The 26418-nt window shown below is 35.3% G+C and overlaps 1 protein-coding gene across 3 annotated transcripts in view; it reads right to left on the bottom strand.

The window, feature by feature from the left end:
* Positions 1-465: 465 nt before the first annotated feature.
* LOC139686781 (inter-alpha-trypsin inhibitor heavy chain H4-like) overlaps positions 466-26418 on the bottom strand; it is a 36159-nt gene continuing 10206 nt past the window's right edge. For all 3 annotated transcript variants that reach the window (XM_071583822.1, XM_071583821.1, XM_071583823.1), the window contains 12 exons: positions 24904-25045; positions 23832-23934; positions 19708-19904; positions 15748-15963; positions 15520-15631; positions 13988-14217; positions 13460-13651; positions 8143-8359; positions 5586-5804; positions 4011-4063; positions 3196-3334; positions 466-1514 (listed from right to left, as the gene is read on the bottom strand). In XM_071583822.1, the coding sequence (XP_071439923.1) occupies positions 1369-1514; positions 3196-3334; positions 4011-4063; positions 5586-5804; positions 8143-8359; positions 13460-13651; positions 13988-14217; positions 15520-15631; positions 15748-15963; positions 19708-19904; positions 23832-23934; positions 24904-25045 (1966 nt within the window). In that variant the 3' untranslated portion in view covers positions 466-1368. The remainder of the gene's footprint in view (positions 1515-3195; positions 3335-4010; positions 4064-5585; positions 5805-8142; positions 8360-13459; positions 13652-13987; positions 14218-15519; positions 15632-15747; positions 15964-19707; positions 19905-23831; positions 23935-24903; positions 25046-26418) is intronic.

Genomic DNA, 26418 nt, shown 5'->3' with positions numbered 1-26418 from the left:
CTTTGAGGCATTGGCAGAGGAGAACCTTATCGGGGGCTTCAAGAAACTCGTAGATTCTGAGGATTGCCGACCCAAAAAGGTTTTTAACAACACGTAACAGAAGAAGAGAATGCATTGCCCGATCACAAGGCAATGAAAGACCGTCTCACGCTGATATTTTGCACATATGCGAGCGGCGATTTGAAAATCAAACCCCTGCTTGTTTACTATTCAGAAACTCCACGAGCCTTCAAATAGTGTTAAGTCCAAAACAGCAAGCTGATGTGTGAGATGAGGTGTATGAGATGTGGAGGTCACGAGAAACTTTTGCTTCGTACCATGCGTACGAGGCATCGCATAATAAGGCAGTGTGGACGCACACCATAAATTTATTTAATGATCCTTCTGAGTCGCATTTTTACATCATTTTGAAGTATCGGCCAAAACAAATGTCTCTTAACAGATTTATATTAAAAAGAAATCAGGTACGTGTAAAAAATAAACAATAATTTATTTGGATTCTTTTTTGCTTTCACAAATCGAGTTCGCATTCTCGGTTGCTTCATTCCGCGATAGAAGAAAAGGTGAACGTGATGCACGATCCTAAACTATGTATACATAATTTTCTTTGAATATTTTTTGTACAAAAATGTTATTTATTTTTTCGGCATGGAACGCATTGTCGTATTTTACATTAATTGTTAAGCAAAATGTTGTTTCACTAAACGAATGTTTCGCTTTGCGAGAAAGATAGCGGAATTGATTATTCTCGTATTATGAGGTTCCACTACAATTCTAAAACTCTATCATAATTCACTTATAAATGTATCAAATATTTTTTTCAGGAATTTTTCTCAATTACAATTGCCATACGGCATGATTATTGTTCACTTATTGCCTACGAAGTATAATATATACTGTTATTAGGTGCCTCAAAGAAAAACAAACCAACAAGATACGTATTCACAGACACTCAAGGTCATTCTAGATATTCACAGTAATTCAGTCTAAAAGTGTGAATTTTGTAACTTCTTTTCACAAAGTTGGTATTAATACTTCATTCAAAATTTGAATTCTAGTTACAAAATTAAATATCGCATTATAAACAGTCATTGTATGTGATTATGACATAGTTTCAGCATGGATAAATGAGAAAAAAATGCCACTGTCAATGCTCCAATGATGCATTTCCTTAATCAGTCTTGATGGGACCACCATTCATTCTAAAATGACACAGATTTTATTGGAAATTGGTGGAGCTGGTAAATCCTTTTGCAGAGGTTCTTGGAAGGCACATTTAAATAATGCATTGATATACTCTGCTTTGAATTTCAAACTGCGTGAGATTGTCCCTGGAAAAATTACCTTGATCTTTTCATGTAACTTCCATTAATATATAAACCTTCTCACACCTATCTCAGAATATGAGATATATAATTGTACAAAAAATATTGCTATTACTTTTGATTGGGACAATAAGCATCTAGGAGATGATGCCGATGTCGTTGCAAACCACCCAGTCCCATGGTGAGCAACTGAAAAATAATAATTTTCAATATTTATTAGTTAAAAGCATGAATAAGTGTAGGGATGATACATTTCTAGGTAAGGAACAAGACAGTAACCCTTTTACGTAAGGAACTATTTGACTGGTAATTTTGAAGAGTGAGCCATAAATTATTTTTGGAATTACTAATATTTTAATCAGGTTCTGGAGATATGTTTATCAGGCAAGCAACATTCATTATACCTTAAAAGGACTTATAGGATAAATCTAAATATTCACTATTTTAAAGAAGCCAATATGATCAATTCTAATAAATGAAAAAGAAAAACTTTGTTCCAATCCACCACTTTATTTCAGGTACGACTAGTTTCAACGCTACGGCGTCATCCTCAGGTCTGAGGATGACGCTGTAGCATCGAAACTAGTCGTACCTGAAATAAAGTGGTGGATTGGAACAAAGTTTTTCTTTTTCATTTATTAAAATGAATTTCCACAAAGTTGAGGCTGAAACTATTGAGATAATGATCAATTCTTGTAACTTTTCTTTCACATAAAGACACTCACCCATTGGAAAAGTTTTAATTCTTGCACACTTTTTATTGCTACCATCAAAATACCATGCATGTAACCTCATCTACCTATAATCATGTTTCTGTGGATAAGTGCTCAAAATTATCCAAATAAGAAATAAAATTTTAGTCAGCAGAATATATACTCTTCTGCACTTTTTGCACGAATGCAAAAAATCGAATTTTGAATCGAATCGAAAAAGAAGCACTATTTAGAATTTTGCATGGTCATAATTCATATTGTACTAAAACTATAATAGGTACTGTCTGTAACACGCCTTACCAGTAAAAATTTCATCAAGCACATCAAAGCAATGGGAATCAAACCATGTCAATACAACATACAAAAGGCAATCACACTTTGAAATGTCATAATATTGAGGAAATCCTTCATGCAATAATAAAACATTCAACTTGATTAACACCCATCTCATGATTAAATGTCCACATCATGTGAATTATAATATTTTTTTAAGAGGAGGGTAACATATAGGCTCATAGGGTAGCCTACAATGAAGTGGGCAACAAAGAGGTTTCATTGAGACGTGATGAAAGGGTAATTATCTGATGAAGGATTAGGCCAATGTTTGGGGAAACTGAGCCAGATTTCTTCATTGTTAATTATTGAGTCCTGGTGGTTGGAATGGCTTTAATAACCAAATTATTGACAATTACATTTTCTTGCTGTGTATTCAAAACAGTTGAGAAATTAGGAGGATAGGAATATAAAAACAGTTTTCGAATGAAATTTTGTGGTTAATGGGCATATTTTGGGGTCAGAAACTGCTAGGAAGATGCTCTGTGGATATCAACGTGAATGGAAAGAAATTTAATACATATAAACAGGGCTACCTAAGACTGTTACAAAAATTTCATGTGTAAATAATTGCATCTCAAAACTTCATGAAAATACATATACTCTACCCAATCAAATTGACATTATTTGAATAACAAAGACACTATGCATTAAGAAATGAAAACAGCAATGCAAAAGAGTCAATCATCAGCAAAGAAAATGAGAATTAGGTTTATAATGACAAAGAAATTATTAGGTATAACAAAATTTGATTATTAACACATCTTGTATATTAGATGTGCATCATTCAGTACTAATATGCTAAGTTAAATGGACATACTTACTTAGATTGCTTCCATCAAAATGCCTGTTGAAACTCTCATCTAATGGATCACTGATGGAAACAGTATCATTGCCCGAATAATAATATTTTTCTGATGGTTTCACAACAACAAGAGAAGTCAGCGGGGTTACAAAACTGTACTGGAAATTGATATTGAAATACTTTAATTAGTTTGCAGAGTATTTGGAAAGAATAAAAATGCAATGCATGTTTCAAACCAGCTGCCACTCATTACTAAGAATAAGAATTCCTAGGAATTAGAATCCATAAGAATATTCCTAACTCACTCAGAGAAGCTTTCTAATAGAGGAAACGTGAGAGAGGAAAAAACATCAAACGCACATATTTAACTTAGTGATTTATCATGTTTTTTTGTCTATTGGTCTTCAACCTTTCAGGTAGCAATATCCTTTATTATTTATTTCAACATTCTACAGCATACTATATGGTTAATTACTCCTCAAGAACTAGGAATTTTCAATTTCTGCTCACAAGTATTACATTTATTTACAAATAATTTCTCTTTCCATAAATTTCCATTATGTATCATAGCTTTCTGTGCAAAAGACCCAATTTTTGAGACCAAAAATGACCTTTTAAGGGTCAGGATTCTCATCCCATCATAAAGGAACAGAATTGATTTGAATGATACAGTTCGGCTATAGCAGTTGGTTGATAAAATTTCTTTGTTTGATGATATATGTAAGATTTAATTGTTTCAATATATGTAGATTGTTTTCAAATTCTGTAGCAAAAAAGTAAAGAAGTTCTTCAGATATGTACGCTTATTTATGACATTCTGTAGTATTAACTTACCTGCAGAGCCAACTGAAGAGCCTTTTCCTTGGCTGGACTCGTTGTATCCTTTCCTGAAAGGAAGATTATTTCATAATTAACCAAAAGCTTTGTAAATAAGATGTTTCTAGAAAGGTCAAATATGCTGATTAACAATGAAGTTTGGGACCATTTGAGAATATGGCTATTGTAAAATTTTAAAAATGTCATTTTCATTGACTGTCAGTCAAATCAGTGATTGCTTGTCCGGCAAACATCAGTACTTCATTCATTCTCATTTTCCCTAAAGAATTGCTCTAGAATATCATCTCAACATTTATAAATGCTTTTGCTTACCTGAAAAAGGAAGAGTAGGGAAAGCAAGCCATAAAAAATAGAGACTCCCCATTTCAACCCAATCAAATTATTAATTTTATTTTCTCACACAACATTGGGCTTACATGTAGTATTAGGTGAACTCTACCTACATAACTGACGTTCAGTTTGATAACTGTGTTTATGGTCTCAAATAATATTGTCAATGCCTCTTATGGTTTATAAAAGTAAAATATGACTGCAAATGAAACTATTGGCTCAGCAGTCTCTGATTGAGGTCATTAGATCCTACATCATGTCACCATAAGGGAAGTTTTATGATTACATCCATTACTAGGTTTTTTAAATGACTTATTCCTTTTGATTAAATTGATGAGATTGTAAGCTCTTGTAGATGTAACTCATTACCCCACCCCTTTTTGTATCCATTTGTGACTTTTTATTGTTGGTCAGTAACAAATAACTCCTAATTTGTTGGTATACCCACATCTCAAAACCCTTTTAATGAATGCTTGTCCCCTAATCCTCATCCTATACTTCACACAGCGCTCCTGTAATGCATTGAAATATAACAGCAATCCATTAGCTGCCTGGATAATTATTATTTGATCATATGCAAATGTAATTAAATTAATCAGCTCCATAGCCCATCTTCATTCCCAAATTAAGACCCTTCTTTGCCCCTTCTTAAAATTCCCTCAGCATAAAAGTTAGAAAATACATCATCCCACTCTTCCAATGACTGCCCATCCCAATTTCTCCCTCTGTGACCTTTACTAGTTTAATCTGATTAATAAAAACCATAAACACAGTAATCAACCCGAAGGTCAGTTTAGTACGTGATGGTAGAGTTCACCCAGTACTAAGCCCTATACGGCGTGTGAAAATTCACACATCAGGGTAGGGGGGCCAGTTTCTTTCCCTGTGCCGGTTATGGTTTCCCAGGAAGATCTGGTACCCGAAAAATCACATAGCTTGGGTGGAGCTGCAGGTGCCCAGAGTGCCTTGCCCGGGAATCGAACCCGGGACTCTCCGGTCAGAAGTCCAACGCTCTACCCACTGGACTACCACGACCCACAATCTGATTAATATATAGTTTTAATGATTTGACTATCCTCCCCAATTCACTCAACCCTGTCAAAAAAACTCGAATTCCATAGAGTGGGAATGTATTCTAAACATGCATTAATGGCATGCCAGAGAAGCAGACCATCATTACCAATGTTACAAAAGCTCACACACGGAAATTATTTGCCTTGTAAAAATTGAAACAAAACCAACCTTGAATTTCTTCACTACTTTGCCATTTAGAGCCCTTTTCCTCTTCTGAAGCTAAATCCTCATCCAGAAGTTGACGTATAGTAAGGAAGGCCCAAAGCCTTTCAAGTGATCCAAGCTTATGCTTGCCAGTATCATGATTGAAGTTTCTTGAGGGCCAAAATTTTACCGCAAATGCTTCAAGTTCTTTGATTACCTCAGTATGTTTTCCTCTTGACTCACCTAGTTAGTTGGAAAGAAAATATTATTTTACTTGGCAAAAAAGCACGACTTTTAACACTTTAAGTGCATGAAGGAGTGAGTACATGAGTACAATGTATTTCAGAGGATTCAAAATGCAAAATTTACTTTTTAACTTTGATGTTTGGACATTATATTGTAATTCTTATCGATTTCATTTTAATGATGTCCATAAACAAATTCCAATACACTGACCTGCTTGCTTAATGCCTTTCCACCACAAATCCCCATGTAACCCATGTGTTTTATAAATCGTCAATCCCAAAGAATTAAGCCATTCATCATGTGTATTTTGCGAGATCAATAAAACCTCATATTTACATTTGAAGGATATAGCAAATAGAATTTAACACAAAGTTCTGGTGCTATGTCTTTTTAAAACATCATCAAAACATCAATTAGATGTTTAAAATTAAATGCTGTTTATGAGTAAGGCATTTATTGAACCAGTCAATTTTATCATCAATCAATTATTTAGAAAGTTTGCCATGATTATTATTTCACAGGAAAATCAATATGTGATAATTATTTGCTCTTGCCAAAGGACTGCCTTATTGGACTGTGCAAACCATTCACTGATGGAAATAGTATTATGCAGTTCAGTCACGTGAAAGGATCCTCCAGTTTGGTTCACCACTAAATACTCCACATTTATTTCATAGCCACTGTTTTTTAGACTTGGCAAGCATTCATTTCTTAATATATTTCTTTTATATTGCAACATAAACTTCCTCTATGATACACAACAATACAAAGCATAATAGAAAATAGACCAGCTCCAAGGAAATGCAGAGAAAACTTTTCAAAAATCTTTGGATGCTGATTTATTGCCCAATGTGCAAACCTTTGCAATGCTTCTACTTCCCATGCTACTCATGTGGGATTATAGAAAATCCATAAGACTCCTCTCCTTGATAAAAAAAGAGCAAAGACTTCCTATTTTTTATCAAGGTAGTATGCCAAATGGAATTGATGAAGAGGTCAAAAGATATTTTTCTATGTTTTTATAAGAAGCAGTTACTAGAGGAGGGGAGGTGACTGACAGCTGAGACCTTTAGCACCATTAGGGATAGGTGGGTAATTTACTAGGGCTAGGATAGGAGGAATGGAAAGGGTGGAGGAAAACTTGACTTTGGTACTAGCCTACTGTTAGCAATAGATGCCAAGGGGGTTCACTATTTAACACCCCATCCCTCAGAGAGTGTACTTCACTTGAAGTGCTCTTCACATAACACCCCAAGTAGGGATTATGATACCACTGAAAAATATTGCCACTGCCAGAAACCAAACCAAGGCTCTAATGGCAGAAAGTCTGGGTATCAGCCACCAAACCATCCCAATCCCTTTCTTCAAACGTTTTACATGAATAATTATCCATGGAATTATTTTCCATATGATGTCACTTCATCATATTTTAAAATGTCATCAAAGGGTCAATGAATCGTTCAAAGAAAGCTAAGCGAAAAGGGATCACGGAAGATTGATGATCCACTGTTATGTCATTGTAATACTTTCCATCCGTGGGACAAAGAGCATGGAGCTAACCTATGAATATGCAGGGATTTTGAAGAATAAGTACACATATTCTGATGGACAGATTGCTACTTTTGGGATGCGATATCCCTAGCCCATGTGATAAATAATGTTATTTGAAATATGTATTTCACCCAGAGCACTATTATTGTAATTTCTAAACAGTTTTATTTCCATGTCGATTATAATTCGAATATACACAGGACTTTAAAAATTGAATTGAGAGTATGGTACACTTGCTGCACTCTTTTAGGCCAAATGACTTCAGTAGTACAAGTAGTATAATTTTAACTGCCATACTATTCAGTTAATTATTGTGCGGAAATTAGAAAAAAATAAAATTCAAGCATACAGATTAAGCTGCAACAGTATTGACAACAGGTTTATAAATTACCAATTAGGCATCAACGAAGCATTTACTAATGACCCATCATATTTTTCATAATTTTGAAATCTGAAATGTTTTGCCTTATATAATCACCAATGAGAGATGGAATAAGCAGTTATCATTTACTATTATGCCATAACTTATGTCATGAATTCCACATAAGATGGCAGCAAGCCACAGAAGTTCAACACTGGTTACCATGTTTTGCTGGTTAAGATTTCAGGTTCCTTCAAAAACATGCTAAAAAGAGACTACTGTTTTTTTTTATGTGACCCTTATTAATTTTAATTGGCTTAATTTTAACCTACCATTTCTTGATAGCAGAAAATGTTTGGTTTAGAATAATGTTTAGAAGTTTCCTTAAACACACAAATTTTTTCAAATAGGTGAAATATTTACCTGGATAGGGAGGGTAAATGGGCTTTGGTATTCGGTGGATCAATGGATCACGAACTAAACTTCTTCCAGAAATTGGAACCTCATAATAGGTCGATGATACCATGCCCCTCAAGTCATCTGGGGAATATATCTTATTTTTGACTCTTCCAGCAATAATAATTTCCGTTCCATCATAATAGACATGGAATGTTGATTTAGTCAATGTTGACTTGTCCACCTAGATTTGGAAATAATTCAGAACTACAATGGAACAATACTTAAAAAAATAATTAGCATATTATGCAATGAGTTTTTATTACAATCTTATTCCTAAAATAAGAGAATAAGCCAATTGACTGGAAATAAAAGTATTTGCCTGTTGAGGTTGCATTGAACATCTCTATATTCTTATCATGAACACGAATGGTTAAAGAGAAAATAGATAGGGTATCACATCCAGAAATAAGGATGAACAGAACCTGAGGACAGAGGGTAGATGCAAAGAACTTGCTTATCCCATAAGGACAGGCTTAATAGATTTATCTGCCTTTAAGAGTGCCTTCTCATGTAGTCAAAACAGAAAGAGGACATTGTCTCAGAGGCCAAGGACAACCATAGATATTAAAAAAATTCAATGGTGCTGCACCGTGCTAACCAAGTCAACCAAGATAACCTATATTATTAGAGGTACCAGCTTCCTTATGGTACTAGTACCATGGCAACAAAAACTATATGTCTCCCCATAGTTCTTTGGGGTTTTATTTTTTCATAATGCCAATTCTAGTAGAATAACATTTCATTTAATGAACATGAACTTCCACAAAGTTGAGCCCAAAACCATCAAAATAGAATAACACTTTTTGAAAAGTAAACTAAATGGTAAGATACAATTGGATATAATGTTTTTTTTATAACTGGCTGTTTGAATACTAAACTGAAAACTGAAGACTTACCTACTCAATAAAGGATGTCACCATGGCACATTTCTTTCAGATGATAAAACATATGACTCTATATTCATAAAAGATGAAAACAAATGTACGTCCAAAATGAATGCAAAAAACAAGGAAGTAAAACTGAAAGAGCGGAAATTGAAGGAATGCTGCAAGAGCCGCCAGCAAGGAGAGAGCTATAATAGGCAGATTAGACAGGGCAAGAGTTGGAGATCCTAAGAAATAATACTGCAACCCTATTTGCCTTTTTAAAAAAAATATTTCATACTCCTGTGATGCATAGCTGCACTGTATGATTAAAAATAATTGAGTTATTACAGAAATACAGTTATAGTGTGCAGTAAAAAACTGAAAAATGGTGTCCAGTGCCAAGCATGCAGCTGCTGGTACCATTTTAAATGTACTAAATCCAAGCTGGAGGATTGTGTAAAAGAGGAATGGAAGTGCTGTGATTGCGACATTCAGAGGGGCCGGAGACTCTTGAAGGAGAGGGAAATCACCATTGCTGAGCTGCGGGCCGAGTTGGAGGAATCGAATAAGAGAATTAAATCTCTTACTGCCGAAAATGAGAGGTTACGAGCCGCCGCGGCGGAGTGGAGATCGCCGCGTACGAAGAGTGGAAGCAAGCAAGAAAGGAGAGACGGCGGAGGGGCCAACGGCGGAGCGACGGAGGCGGCCAGCCCGGCGAATGGCGGACGTTCGGGAGCACCCCAGGCGATGATAATCGGGGATTCCCTTATACGTTTTGCCGGAGACCATTGCAGAAGGAAGGGAGCCTCCGTTCAGTGTTTTCCGGGTATTGGAACGGAACAATTGGAGAGGCAAATCGATAACATGAGTAGTCGTGGAGAAGAAAAAGTAGTGATTTTACATGTTGGATCCAAATACATCAAAAGTGCCAAATCTGATGACCACGTAACCGGTTATATATGGGACCTGTGTACCGCTGCCAAATCAAAGTTTAGTAATGCAAAAATTGTAGTGACAGGTATTATTCAAAGAAGAGACGTGAACTACAAAAGAATCAGATACGTAAATGAAGGCATAGAATGGGTGTGTGACAAAATGGGGGTTACCTTCATTGATCCTAATTGTCGAATAAGTGACTATCACCTGGGACGGGATGGTATTCAGTTGAATAGAAAAGGATCATTTTTATTCGCGGAATTGTTAAACGAAGTTGTAGAGAAGATCACCAAACGGGGAAACTACTAAAGGAAACCAGAGATGTTCACCGGACCTGCAAAGAGAGCGGAGTTGAGCCAAATGCCGATCCAGGAAGTGACATACCAGGCAGTAATGGGTTCATGCAAGGTAAGGGCTTAAAAGTTCTTCAGGTCAACTGTCGCAGCATAATCAATAAGCGGGATGATTTTCAGACCTTGGTTGAGGTCAGCGAGGCTGACATTGTAATAGGAACGGAATCTTGGTTGAGTAGTGACGTCTTCTCGAATGAAATCTTTCCGAAAGGCTTTACAATATACCGCCGAGACCGAGATACGAGAGGAGGGGGTGTTTTTATCTGCGTTAAGGAAGGCCTTCGTAATGTACTAGAATGGTCCGATAAGGACCATGAAATGATCTGCGTAAAATTATTAAGCGAGAATAACAAAAACTTCTTAAACATCATTGCCGTTTATAGAAAACCCACCGATGGCCTCCAGGTAATAGAGGCCCTTGCCGCGTCGTGCGCGGAAAACCCAGGTAGTCGAACCCTAATAGCGGGGGACCTTAACCTCCCCAACGTTCATTGGAGTGGCCCCACGGCAAGAGGTGGCAAAGCCCAAGAGCTCGCTAATCGTCTCATTCAAAGAGAGGGTTTTACCCAAGTTGTAAACAAGCCCACAAGGGAGGGGAACATCCTTGATGTGTTTCTAGCTAGACCATACAATATGTTCTCGGAAGGAGAGGTAATTCCTGGTATAAGCGACCACTCAGCGGTATGTATCAATATTCAATGGGAATTCCGGGTACCCGAGAATAGGGTAGTAAGAAATTCGGTGTGGAGATACAGCAAAGGAGATAGCAATGGGTTCCGTACCTTGTTGAAGGAACGTTTTCAGGACTGGGCTTGTACAGGGGGAACTGTAAACGACATCTGGAACAGTTTCAAAGACATTGTCAACGAAGGGCTGGAAAAATTCGTTCCAAAAATGACTCTCAAAAGTAACACCGACCCCGAGTACTATAACTGCGCAATAAAAAAACTAAAGAGAAAGGCTAGGAGGAGTCACTCTATGATCAAGTATGGGAACCCATATCTGTGCAAATATAAATCGATAGTAAAAGAACTGAATAGGGAAAAGAGGGTAGCAAAAGAAGAATACTTAGTGAACATTCTCACTAAAAACGATACAAATAAATTTCACAAATACTTAAGAAGACGAAAAAACAGCCAGGTGAAGGTAGGCGTGATCCAAACCCAAGGGGGGGACATTATAACAGATGATGAAGGGAAAGCAAATGAGCTCAACAAGTGGTATGGAAGTGTGTTTAGCAAGGATTTCAGTGGAAACCTCCCCCCACGTGTTTTTCATGTTTGTGAAGGGGAGAACGTATTATGTCCGGGCGAACTAGTCATCACACCTTCAAAGAGTAATATTGTTATTCCTAAGTATATGAAGATCTGTGACCGCGGAGTTATGGACAAAGTAAAAAAGCTTAAAGTCAACAAATCGATTGGCCCTGACAACATCTCTGGAGACGCACTCAAATTAGGGTCAGAGGCAATGATACCGTATCTGCGCACCATTTTTAACATTACGTTAAATAATCATCAAATCCCCGATGATTGGAGGAAGGCTTATGTAATACCAATTTTTAAGGGTGGGACCAATAGCAGTGTAGAGAACTATCGCCCGATTAGCCTAACGTCTGTAACCTGTAAACTAATGGAGAAGAAGGTCGCAAAATATCTACGTGACTTCTGGGAGGATAAGGACTGGCTATTTAAATACCAACATGGCTTTCGCAAAGGGTACTCATGCGAAACCCAACTACTTGGACTCTGCCAGGAAATATCAGACTGCTTAGACAAAGGTTAAGAAATAGATGCAGTTATACTCGACTTCTCAAAAGCCTTCGACAGGGTTCCCCATGACAGATTGTTAGATAAAATTGGAAAACTAAATATTGATAAAAGAGTACTACTATGGACGAAGGCCTTCCTACAAGATAGAACCCAGCAGGTTCGTGTTGGGCACAAAATCTCAGAAGAAACCCGCGTCACATCCGGAGTACCTCAGGGTAGCGTGCTTGGTCCTCCTCTGTTTCTTTGTTACGTGAATGACCTTGCGGAATGTGTCAATTCCAAAATACGATTGTTCGCTGATGACTGTATACTCTATAGGGAAATCAGCAGCAGCAGTGATCGCGACGTTCTGCAGGGTGACATAGATAACGTGGCTAATTGGATCAAAATCAACAAAATGGAGATAAACATTGCAAAAACTATCCACATCTCATTCTCCAAAAGGAAGGCAGGTGAGGGAAGGGTATATAAAATAATGGGAGAAACGATTGTAACAAAAGATAATTGTAAATATCTAGGGGTACACCTAAGTAAAGACTTAGGGTGGGGACTTCACACAGATTATGTGGTAGGCAAGGCCTTTAAATCGCTCCACTGGGTCATGCGGAGCCTCAAAGGAAGCACTAAATCAACTAAAGAATTGGCCTACAAAACAATTGTAAGGCCTATTGTCGAATATGCGACCACAGTATGGGATCCCTTTGAAATAGGGCATGTGAAAAAATTAGAAGCAGTGCAAAGGAAGGCTGCCAGGTACGTTTTAGGGCGACATAGGCAGACCGACAGTGTAAGTGACATGCTAGGCTCACTAGGATGGGGGTCACTAAAGAACAGACGGAAGCTGAATAGACTGTGTGCCATTTTTAAAATATTGAAAGCTGACGGAGGCTGGAAAGAACTGAACGAGAGTGTAAATAAGCCATGTTATCTCGGCAGGAATGATCACCCGCTTAAAATCAAATACATGCCCCAAAGGACAAACACCGCCAAGTTTTCGTTCCTAAATATGGGAATCAAAGAGTGGAACCAGCTGCCTGATGAACTCTTTAAGCCCTTACCCAAAAGCATTAAATCATTTAGGCGTGAATGCAAAAGGTATACATGATGGGATTGTTAAATGACACTATTTAATGGCGACTATTTAATGACACTGTGATATGTTTTAAGAATGACTACTGTTTGTTATATCATGTCATTGCCACCCGGCTTATCGCCTAACAGCAATGTATCCCAAATAAATAAAAATAAATAAATTAGAAGTAGCAAGGGGGGATGGTTCAAATTAAAATGTTAGATCTATGTGCTATCTTATTCAATAAATATAATATCATGCTAAATTCAGAATTTGACTTACAACTGGGCTAACATAAGAAAAGGTGACATTATTCAGTAGAGGGGAAGATATTTCCTGAAAGAAGGATTCCAATTGAAGAGCAGCATCTGCAGAACTGTATATTTTTCTTGCAAATCCATAGTTTTGCAATGACAGCTTTCTTAAAAACTTGAAGTCACATTGATCACCAAATGCCAAAGAGTATATTGGTACCTGTTCAAACAAAAATGTTACCATTTACCCTTGAAAATAGAAAGTGATGCAAAAGAAACAGAAACCAAGTAGCATTCAATTATATGTGCTGTAATCCAAATAATTTAATCCAAGAATCAAAGTGTCAATCATTGAGAATAGGGATACTCAATTATTTTCCACACACACACGATCAACTACGAGCTTAAAACATTATTAATGAAGGGCTACTGCATGATTCAATGCAAAGCACACAGGCTAGTCCCCATGATATGTAAGTTCTATGATGCTCTATTAATAAAACTCAGATTTAACTAAGTGTAAATGAAATCACAGAAATAATACCACTCTTTTTACCTTGATTTTATTATTCCTTTCTTTAGTGCCATAGAGAATACTTGACAGATTTGTATTTCCACTTGTTGGCTCTCCATCAGTTAGAAAGATGATTATTGGCTGAGCTTTATTTAAAGCTCCATTTGCAGTTGATATCGATCTTGGGTAGGTGACTCCCTTTAACTGGTTGATTCCAGGTCCACTTTCAGCTACCTTAAGAGCTACTGTTAACGCATCATCTATATTTGTCCCTAAAGAGAAATATGAAAGATACAAAAAAATATAAAATTATATTTAATATAATGAAGACAAGTTTTGCTCATAAGTATACAGTTGCAGACTGGATGGAGTGAGGACTTCTAGCTGAATCCCTAGCAAATAAAAACCTGATATATTCAGTAAAACAGGCACCTTCAGTAAAGATTGTAAGAAAAGACTGGTGAAAACTTTAATGTGGAGTGTTAAGTTTTATGGGTCAGTAACTTCTTGATATATTAGAGGCACTTTTGATGTGAATGTGGAGAAGAATGGAGAAATAAAATTGACAAAGTAGAAAGCATAAAATGAAGTTCTAGTCATTGTAGTGGAAGAGAGATAGCATTTGAAAAATAAATCGAAGGCAGGAAAGTTGGAGGCAAGATATACTGAGACATAATATTAGCGTTTTCAATATCCCTCATATTGAAAACGCTAATAGAGGGAAAAATGTTGGGAAAGTGAGAGAGAGGAAAGGAATTCACATTTTGGATGGAATTAAGGGAGGCAGGAAGTATACAGAGCTAAAGAACGAATTGCTGTAATATGTACTGTAGAATTGATGGATATTTTGTGTTATACTACTCAGAGCACAGGAGCATGGTAGTGTGAAGTACTACAGTCCATCAAAATCCTACCCTAACCTGGTAGTCTACTGCTAATAATAATGCCAGAGAGAGAGAAGGGTATATTTAAGAGCTTGTCCACTTAAAGGAGATGCTGAAAATTTGAAACTTGAAGATTAAAAATAAAACATACAAACAAAGAAATTATGAGGCAAAGGTATATAAAACTGGGAAATAAATTATTGGAGGGGGAAGAATTTAGTTATTTGAAAAGAAGAATCAGTGATGATGGTAAAAGTACAAGGAACATTGAGGAATAGCCTACAAGGAATTATTCTATTAGAAGAAAAATTATTTTCTATTTTTAAATTATCTTTACTTGTTTTCACTGAAATTCACAAAACTAGCTTTTTTTTAGCTTTTTTTTTGGTAATAGAATTTTAACAGATATTTTTAGCTGATATGAAATGCTCACTCTGATGAAAACTCAAAGTTACTTAGTATTTACATCGTAAGCAACACCATAGAATCTAATGTTTTTTGTACATATCACACTTTTTAGCACTGAAAACAACCTATGAAGGAGCATAAAAAGGCTTAAAAAGAAATTAAACACATTTTTTACTCCTTAAAAATCTATAATCAGAAATAATTTAGCAGCTCACTTTCCTGAATATTTCTTAATCATTATAGAGCCTTAATATTTAGAATGTATTTCAAATTGAGCCTCACCTCCTTCAGCTTCCATGTTTGAAATATATATCTTGGCAGAATGTATGTTAGCTGGTATGGCAAGATGTACACTTTGTTCCAGATCTTGTTCCTCATGGCTCAGGTACCATTCCTAAAAATATCTTGCTTTATTGGTGCATACTTGAGATAACATACTCTTGCTGATTTACAACATATTTTTCCAGCCAAATAGTATTTGCAAATATGTATACATACTGCTAAACTTACCTTTACAAATGAGCTAAATTGAACGATGCTAAAATAGTCCTTTTCAGTTAATGAATCAAGAATAATTCCCATAGCTTCTTTCACCTGGTCTAGTTTTCTCAGATACATAGATCCAGAAGTATCAAGCACAAATATGACATGCTTACTGGGCTTAGCTGAATGGTCCAATGTATTTGCGCTTGGTGCAAAGAAGTGAACAAAGTATCCATCATTCAACTGAAAGTATGAGACATTCATGTATAAATATATATTAAAGAGGGGACATGGCAGTCCAGGGGCAGAGCATTTGACTACTGACTGTGGAGCGCGGGTTTGATTTCTGGGTATGCCTCTCTGGACAGCCTCAGCTTAACCAAATCTGTGTGATATATTGGGCACCAGAACTTCCTGGGTAACCATAGGTGGCACAGGGAAAGGATCTGGCCACCCAAGCTGATGTGTGAATTTCACATGCCACTGGGTTCAGTAGAGGGTGAACTCTGCGAACACCAAATAAACCGACCTTTGGGCTGATTACTGAGTTTATGGTTTTTATATATTAAATACACCAAGATAAATTTTGTTTGAGTCAAATTAAAGTTGGCTGAAGAGATTTTCATAATCAAGGCAGCAAATTAAAGAGGTCAGCAACTAGGTGTGCCATCATTTCACAGAATACTGTCATCCCAGGACAGTAATCACCCTAAAGGTATGAGTTTTACCCTACAGCATAAGCTTTGATCCATCAAAAAAATATTATGATGCCTTATATTTGATTTATTGGTAATAACATAATGATTATAAACAATACCACAGGTGTAAACAATAAAAATAGTTAAGTGAATTTAGTGCAAGTCATAAATTGAAGATGGTTGGACAGATTTTTTATGACCAAGTTGACAATTAAAAGAGATCATTAGGAAGGTATGCCTCACCCATTAGGATTTTGATTATAGGTCACTGAAAGCTAGGAAGGAACGACTTACACCTAACTGATATTAGTCGGGTAAATATTGAAATAATGACTGGCTGATAACTATTGATCATGATTTGTTTCAATGCATACGTTAATTAGCGGCATTATGGTTCATTTATTTTCCTTTGTGTCGTAAACTACTGGTAGAATTCCACAAATTGGATAAGAGAAGTTTCACGAGGAGAAAAGAATGCATTACCAATCCAGATCAGAGGAAACTAAAGCATAAAGTCAACAAAGCAGGCAATGGCTGTGATATTATCTTTTAGGGATGGCTGATAGTGAAAAAAATACTGATTGATATATTGACTATTGGTATTTTTTAACTGTCATTTTGTTTGATATATATTTTATGTTAAAATACAGATAAATTTGGAGGATTATTGCATGAAAAAGTTTGCCATGTTGTCAAACATAAAAAAAATAATTATCGAAGAGCAATAGATGTTATTGACCAGAATGGTTTATGGTGTGCATCTCTTCCATAACATTTTCTTATAAATACTCAAGCTCCAGTTTGTTTCAAATAAAAATTATAATATCATAATCAAAAAATATTAGTAAATTTAGAATTTTAACAAAATAGATTTGTGAATTCATGTTGCATAATAACAGTGTATATCATTCGTACGCACTAATATGCATTAAAAGCTATGTGATTTTAGGGGTGCCTGATCTTCCTGGAAAACCATTATGGGTATAGGGAAAGGAACTGGACCCCTACCCTGATGTGTGAATTTCACACACCGTCGGGCTTAGTACTGGGTGAATTCTGCCATCGCCTACCAAACAGACCTTCGGCTTGATTACTGTGTTTGTGGTTTTTTTTAATATGCATTAATGTGTTTAGGACTACAATTAACAAGTAAATATGAAAGAATATTTATCAACATAAGCCGTTTTCCTCAGATCCCATAATTTAATTAAACTGCTATTATCATCTTCCGATTGTAAACAAAAAGAATTGATAAAATTAATAATGAAACCAAGTAAACTATCATTAAGATTTTAAAATGCGTGCAATCCTTCTTCACAATTTTCTCAATTATGTTCATACTCAAATAAGATCTGACACCACTTCGTGAAACTTTCTATTACCCATGCAAATACAATAAAAATCCTCAGTGATAACAAGCTAAACAACAATTTATCAGTTAGGACAACTTACAGAGTTTTTCATTCTATTATCTTACATGTTTATGCTCAGTGGTAAAAATATTGCTAAAAATTATTGAATGCAGTTTTTTACTGATAGTATCAGAAAACAATATTGGCACAAATGATATATAATCATATCAGTATTTTTTGGCCATCGGTATTATCTTCAAAGGCTAAGATAATATCAGTTTTAGGTTCATATGGTGTTCCTCCAAATCTGAGTCATACGAGTGGCAAATAATTAAATTTTAGTAGTGAAACTTCCATCCAAGAAATGTAAACAGTGACAATACAGCTTTGACACTGTGTTTTCATAAGGAGAAAATGGATACCCCCAATTTATGATGAATGACTTACTTCCCAAGTCTTATTGATAATAAAAGCTTCTTGAATTTAGCCTCAAATTTATTTGGAACACATTTGATTATTTTGATTATACTTTCATCATGGCTAGTGTATAAACATATTTGAAGTAGACCATTACTTAATATGTGTACAGCTTTAAGATCCATGAAAACTTTTTCCTCTGTAATAGTCCACTTTATTTATCAAAGGGGTGTCAACCAAAATATGAGCAAATTTACCTGTATAACTTCAACACCATGACTTAACGGCAAATAAAACAAGCAATGCAGTAAAGATGTGCTGAACCACTGGCGCACAGAACTGGATGCTATTTTCAAGGTAAAAATAATTTTGCCCGGTCTTTCAAGGTGATCGCAGGGACTTGCTGGGAAGAAAGATTTGTGAATGGTGTTGAAAACACCATTCACAAATGGAAAATCTCTCCATTAGCTTGCACAATTTTGAGCAACATGAAAGATAATTAATATACATTCCATCATCCCTGAATAACATGTTAAGATAAACCCTCACTTGCCTGTATCACTTCAATTTTGCAAACTGTCATAAAACTTGAAAAGTTGAAAATTCCAGGAGAAATAATCAAGTTCAAACTCGAATAAAATTTTCAGTCCCTTCAGTGAAAAATGAAAATGAAAGAGGAATTTAAGACAGTACATTTTATAATGATTAAAATATCAATTCAAAATTAGAATGCTAACCTGATCAAAAAAATTACTTTCATATTTTTCCAGTGCTGTCACCATGGGCAATGCATTTTTATTCCTACATTGCTTATCCTTAACTTTGTCATTCTTGCGAAGGACATTATTTGCTCCTTGAGAATTAACCTCAGCATCTGACTACACTAATCAATCCAGCACAATCTAGATATTAACCTGCGCAGACTGTTTAAGATGTTCTATTAGTTCAACAACTTGGTGATAATTTTTTTCCGTAAGCTTCCAAGTAGTTCTTAGTAACCAATTAAGGTTTGAAAATGTGATTGAGAAATGGCTGTGCACCAACCCTTTGTATTCCATCAATAAATATTTTGAGCTTATCTTTTGGACTGTTGTAATTTAAATGTACTGTTGCCCATTACTCACTGGCTCATCCCCTTCATTATGGCACATATTAATAATTACTCTGCTACTCTGACGTGATCAACATGGATAACTCCATGGCATGGATAAATGAAGATTATTAATTTTTATGTTGAAGAGGATAATATGAAATTTGCAAGCATTACTGATTTCACTAATGAGTTTCAAAACACAAATACCTGCTTTTATGTTAATTTATATAGATTTCTATTCAATTTTGTAAGTGTAATAGCTAGACTAATAGAAGAGTGTAAAGGCGAGGTTTCATTCTATTAATAATAATAAGAATAATACTATACAATTATAATAATAAGTAGCTCCTAGGGATGAAGGGATGAATTTAGATGGCCATTTAAGTTTAAATAATAAAATGTCAACCTCAAAACCATGGTTATTCACCAAAATTTCGCCTGCTGCTGATAGATGGTCTACATCATACTGGACTCGAAGACGTTGTGAAGGACTTTCTTCATTCATGCGCAGTTGGTCTTGATTCATTTTAACTTCTCGTAAAATGTCTCTCTGCCGTTCTATGCTGGGTGCATAAGTAATAAGTGCAGTTTTTGGTGACTCCTTTGAAATTTTTATAAATTGACCTGCCAGAGCATAAAGACAGATTAATTAGTCACCTTATTTATTAATTTAGCCTTTATTAGCCAACCCATTTTACTTATTCATATGAATGATGGAACTGCATCATTATAAATATTAATTTTTTTCAGTAATCTCTTTCAGCATAGGCATTCAGTCTGTCTCTGTCCAAAATCTACCTTTAACAGTTGTCTACCAACTGATAATAATAATGAGCTAAAACTTCTGGTACACACTATGGTAAAATCTGCATTATCTGAAATTTCAGCATCTGGAAAACTCTAGTGAATGAAATTTTCATTAACAGGATCTAAAAACATTTAAAATTATTTTTTTAAATGATTTAATTGATTTGTTTTTGATTATCTAATTAAAATTTCTTCAACTACTACACATTTATCACCGAAATAACACCATAATGAATGTGCTGTGACTGCTAAATTTACCTGATGATTCATGTCATCAAGCATGGCCCTTTTGTTTCACTCTATCAACTTGTTTCACATCACTGGTTTATTTGACAAAGACGCGGTGCTGTATATGAGTTTTGTCATTGTATTTATGTTCCAATTTCTTGTTTTACTGTTTCAAAATTACTCATTCGAAAGAATACCATAAAAAAACAATGCCCAAAAGTATGCAAGGTGTGAAAAAGAAAAAAAATAGTGGTCTTAATGTTAAGATAAAAGCTGAAGCTGAGAAAATGCATGGAAAAAGGAGAAAATAAATACTCTGTAAACAGAGTACAGCATAGGAATATTCGCAATTTATGAAGTCAAGGCTCAGAAGGTTAAATCAATGAAAGTTGCATATTTAACTGAAATAAATAAATCCAATAGTCCCTGTCACACATTGCATAAGCCAGAAATGGATGATTACTGGCCATGAAATACTGGGCCAAGAACAGAGCCTTCATGGACACCCAGTGGGACTCAGGGAAAAGTTCAAAAATACAATTAGGGAAGCAAAACTCAGAAGCAATGATCAGATTCAGGCCCTTCAAAATGATCACAGATATTTCAAAGTGCAATTCCATACAGAATTTGTCTCAATTAATAACCTTAAAAGGCATACCTTTAAATGCATAAATACACGTAAATGCATAAATACCATCATTTTTTGATACAGACCGGCAGTAGAATGATGCCAAGCTAAAATCACTAATGCTATACATGACAACTTCATTTTTTGTAAACCAATGTTCATTGAGACATAGAATATTGTGGCCACCATGTTTAACCGCTGCTTTTATCTCAGATATCTTATTTCATAGATATCTCACATTTTGGCAAACTATATTAACGTCACTAACGAGTTGGAAGGACTTAGGGTTTGAAATTCTTGATTGGAGGTGGATTGATTGATGAACCCATTTTTGTAGTGTTGTCGTTGTGGGCCATAGTTGCTGTGGTGGATACTGGCACTTCATAATTTTTCAAAAGCTTGGAGTTTCACTGTTTCAATACGGTAGCTGCACCTTCTGGAAAGTACTCTCGCCAGTATCCACAACAGCAACTGGAGTCAGTTTGGGGGGTAAAATTTCCCACTTTCACTTCAACTGGCCAAATGTCATCTTGAAGAAGATGCTCTTTTAAGCTAATGGGCGGACTGAGTTAAAATGAACTTTATGTTTCACCAACTCTCAAACTTTCAAATTTGAAATCACTCCCAGGAATTATTCCATACAGAGGCTTCACAATGCCATTGGGCGTTGCATTGGACTGGATACGACCAATGTAAAAGAGAGTCCTGCGAGGAACTCCCACAAAGTTACACACCACAGTAAGCTGCTTACAACTTCCAAACACTGTTTTGTTTACATTTGTTTCTTTTATAACGCACCATTTGGAAACCTTCCTCATCAGTAGTGGTGAATTTGGGACCCGTGGTGTGAAATCCAGGGTTTGCACTGTTGGAGCACGAATCTGAGTTTTCACATTTGGTTCCCAATTGTTTTTTGCCCTCAGGCTGCAATACCTTAGGAAATGATACAGCTTTTTTTTGTAATAGGCTGCAAGGTAGTAATTTCAGTAGATTTGAGGGCCTCTAACTCAATATTCAAGTTTTCAATATTGGCTACCACATTGAAAATATTAGGCTTATTTGCATGACATTAATAACGCTTCCAATAAATACTGCAGCAGTCAAAGAGAGCTTTTAATGAGATCTCACTTAATCTTGAGCATTTATAGTGATATTCACACATGCAAATATCACAATTAACAACTTTATCTAGCACTTTTAGTCGTCTTTTACAAGAGCCACAGCACAGCACGGCCAATGCTGAGGCCATAATGAAAAGAAAAGTCCATAAAAAATGTCCATACCATCAATTCCCTCCTTGCGAAAGCTTCTTAACATAATCCAATTCTTACATCTGCACTACTTTGACCATCTTGTTCCAAAACACTTCAAAGATAGCTAAACTGTTCCACTTGCACTAGTTTTTGTCCTCCAATTTTAAAGTTTAACTTAGCTTTCCTTCTTCTTAAAAATTTCATCACCTTTGTTTTGCTTACATTGGTTTACACCCAATATCTATCACACAGATTTTCTAATGCACTCAGCAATGCTTGAACCCCTTGACTGACTAGCTAACTAAAGCTTCTTTATCTGCAAACCAAACTGTTTTAATTGTTTCACCACTGTCTTTCATTCTTATCTCAGGTTCCTCCCATACTATTTTTACCATTTCCTCTACATATAAGTTGAAGAGTACATGTGATAATGGACACCCCTTATTTTTTACTCTTCTGTCTTACTCCTCCACCTATCATCACACGATCACCCGAGAAGTTTGACATCTGTACAGATTTCATGTAAGTCATCTACTCCTCCAATATACTCTCATCTTCATCAATATATACATTGACACCACTCAATTTACTCTATCATATTCCTTCTCAAAATCTATGAAACAAACAAATACATCCTGATTGTACTCTTAAGTTCGTCTCTATTAGTAACTTAACTACTGTTTTGGCATCATGCTTACCACTGGTTTTAATACAGTGTATCATTATTACTTATTATATCAAAACCAGTGGTAAATAAATTTATAATGAGTGAAAGAGCTAGCATTTTCTTTCCTAATAATCAAAACAAATACATCCTGATGGTATTCTATGCTCCACGCCAATAGCAACCTCATTACTGCTATGCCATCGCATATGTCTCTCCCTTCCCTGAAAATGATCATTCTCTAAGTAATCATTTGCCCACCTCTTATTGATGATCCTAAGTATCAAATTAGATGCATATGAAATCGATCTTATTGCTCTATGGTATTAAAATATGCCTACATTTCCATATTTTGGGATGGCACAAACACTGACCTGGCAATCTTCTGATGAAATTCTTCCCACTTAAATGCTATGAATTAGTCCATAAAAACTCTTTATTTCATAAAGATATCATCTGTAATCTATGTGGAGCCTTTGGTTCAGAGTCATCATGCCTGTCATAAACATTTTGCAGTTAACATAGTGACTCCTCTGGAGGCTCAGCTTTCCAGAAGCAGCAGTTCTTAGCAGATCTAATAGGCGAAGCTTTCTTCCTCTTCTTGCACTCATTGATTGAAGATGATGGCACTCAAATATAAATATTAATTTGTAGAGTAACATAAATTCTACCTGAATCTACATATTCTACCGAGATATTAATTGCCATGTAAAATTCTTAACTCTCACCTGCCCAGGATGTTCACCACAAGATTCACTTAACCTTTCTCAGACTTCCCATCTCTTGGTAGCTGCCAACATTTCTGAATTTGAAAGGAAATTTAATTCAGGCTCATTTGCAAGGAGTGAATGTGTTTTTATTTTCTTTTATGTGCATTAATTTTTGTTTGTGCATTTCGTCTATGCATAATACCAATATGGTATAGTTTCTTTGAACTCTATGTATATATATTTATATGTTATATGTTTTACCTCTTGTTGCATCTTCTTTACTAGTAGTTGGCTCGGGAACTTTAATAGTTGTAATTTTCTGAGGTTCACTTATATATACCTCCACGTTTATGTCTTGGATAATCTGGAAATAGGCATTAATAACCAGTCTATCAGCACATCTATTTTGACACCTATTGAACACATTAGTGAAATAACAGCTTTAACTTAGATTTGAGCTTTCAGCTGGATAATAGACTGTGGTGCTATTTTATAGAGGAGAAACTAAATTACCCATGAATTTTAACAGTTATTGGGTAATTCTGTGGAGTAGATCCTCCAGTAATGCAGGTAAATTTTTCTACGTATATAAATTGTAGGAAATGACTAAATACGGAGAGAGAGAGAGAGCCTCTCTAGAATGTATAGATGCCAAAGAGTCGAGCACAGATTTCATCCACTCGTGACTAGCTAACTCAATTTCACGTAAAATTCTTAGGATACATGTAATTGTCATCGATAATGTTAGCAGAGTGCATTTCAGTTGCTGAAACTCCACATTATGGGAAATTTTCATGCAAGATTGGGACATTCCTACTTGGCATTCTTTCTTCCATCACATTTAGCAACATTCCATCATCAATCAAGATTCCCTGATTCCACTTTTCTTCCATTTTTGCAAAAATTTCAACAATAAATTGGAAATATTGCATTTAATTTTAAAAGAAACTTCTGGTTTTACTGTTAGAAAACTTTTTCAAATTATGCTGAGAAACTGTCTAACTTATTGTCGAACAATTGTTGCTGCCAAAAATATGGTGAAATTATTGTAAAAAAAATGTAAATTCAATATCAAACTGTTGACTTTCAACAGACTACTTTGGAACTTCAACAACCACTGTTTATTTTAATAGTTTACTATTACAATGCAACATTTATTTCTCAAAAAGTTACCTCCCTTGAATTTCTCCCAAAAGCCTTCTCTCAGTCACTACCATGCTGCAAACTTTGTTTTCTTTATTTCTGTGCATTTCTTTCTTTAAAGTCCTAATTATGATTTCTGCATTTAAAACTCCTGCTGGTTTTTTCTCAAAGAAAATTAATGCTTCCATACCTGATTACATGTTACAAGATGAATTACATGATCATAGAGCCCATGACGTCTTGCCAGTAATTCTTCATATGTTAAGTTGAAGGTCATGCTACTGTATGCTTCCAAGTTCACAGATACAGCAAATAAATTTGAGTGCCTTGCACTGTGGAGAAAATTAATAGGTTGGCATCAGAATCATGCGATATTTTGAATGTTATGTATTTCAGAAAATGTGTAAAAATCATGCATATTATTTTTGCCCTGTTCAAGTCGCCAAGTTGATAATTTTATAGAACAAAATTGACTCTTAGATAGTCTTGCTGATTGTGAGCTTGTTTTTTATCCCATGAGGTCCATCTAAAATAAATCCTCTAGAATTAAGGGAATAGTAAAGAGACCAACAAATACTATGCAGTCCTTCAATGATTTGGAAAACATACACCTAAACAAGAATGAGCTCATATTCTGCACATCATTAGGTAGCAAACTGTCAACAGAGACATTCAATTATGTACTATGAAACTTTGATACCCAAAAATGCCTTAAAGCTTAGTTCACAGTTTCAGTATGGGGCCTAACTTTTATTTGGAATGTCAACTGAAACTCAGTGCTCAATAATTAATAAATATACTCAGTTCACTCAAATCGTAGAAGTAACTTTCATTCTTTCAGCAAGTTAGCCAGGTTATTGTATTAATTGGTGCTTTCAACAAGCCTTTATATAGCATGGAACATTAAGTTGGTAATCTTGTCTGAATTGTGTCATACTGCTGGTTTTCCATGCCTTTATCTGAGTGTAAAGGACACAGTTAAAGTTGTAACACATGATTGAAAAGGCAATTAATTCAGTATTTTAATTATAGAATTCCATCACAGATTATACAATTTAATGGAAATTTCAATGTCTAGGAATAATATACTTTATTTGTCATAAAAATTTCTGGGCCCATAAGATGATGTAGAAGGAAATTTCTTCAATGGAGGAGCAAACAAATGGCATTATTTTTTAAAATATTTCATTGCATGAAATCATTCATTTTTAAAAATTAGTTGGCAGGTCTTACACCTCAAATGAACATACTCCCTTAGTTTTTAACAAGATTTCAAAATGACAAAAAACATTGCATTGTAGTAGAAGGGATATTATCCACAAATACATTATGAGGAAAGTCATTTGATTGACCTGCCCTTCTGCAGGCTCAAGAAAACAATTGACCAGCACCATATGATCGGTGTAAAATTATTCATTAAATTGTCGGTCAATGATCAATGTAGATGGCTTGTAAGGATTGAAAGTAGACAGGTACATAGCCTTTTTGTTACCACAATGTGGAATAAGAGGTTCTGCAATTAAATGAAGTTGACATAAGGAAAACTAGCATTTGTTATGCGTCTGTGAAAAATGAAATTTTTAATATTTTTTATTAATAATGTTACAAAAACTCACCATTTTGTAAAATAAAAATTATGCAGGTAAAGTACTAGGTAATCAATTGTATTTGAAGTAAGATTTAAACGAGCTCCAATAATAGGAAA

This window comes from Hetaerina americana, unplaced genomic scaffold (assembly GCF_022747635.1).
Source record: "Hetaerina americana unplaced genomic scaffold, ioHetAmer1.1.p SCAF_15, whole genome shotgun sequence".
Classification (NCBI taxonomy): Eukaryota; Metazoa; Arthropoda; class Insecta; order Odonata; family Calopterygidae; genus Hetaerina; species Hetaerina americana.
The sequence above is the reverse complement of the archived record's forward strand: the minus strand, read 5'-3'. Positions and strand labels throughout refer to the sequence as shown.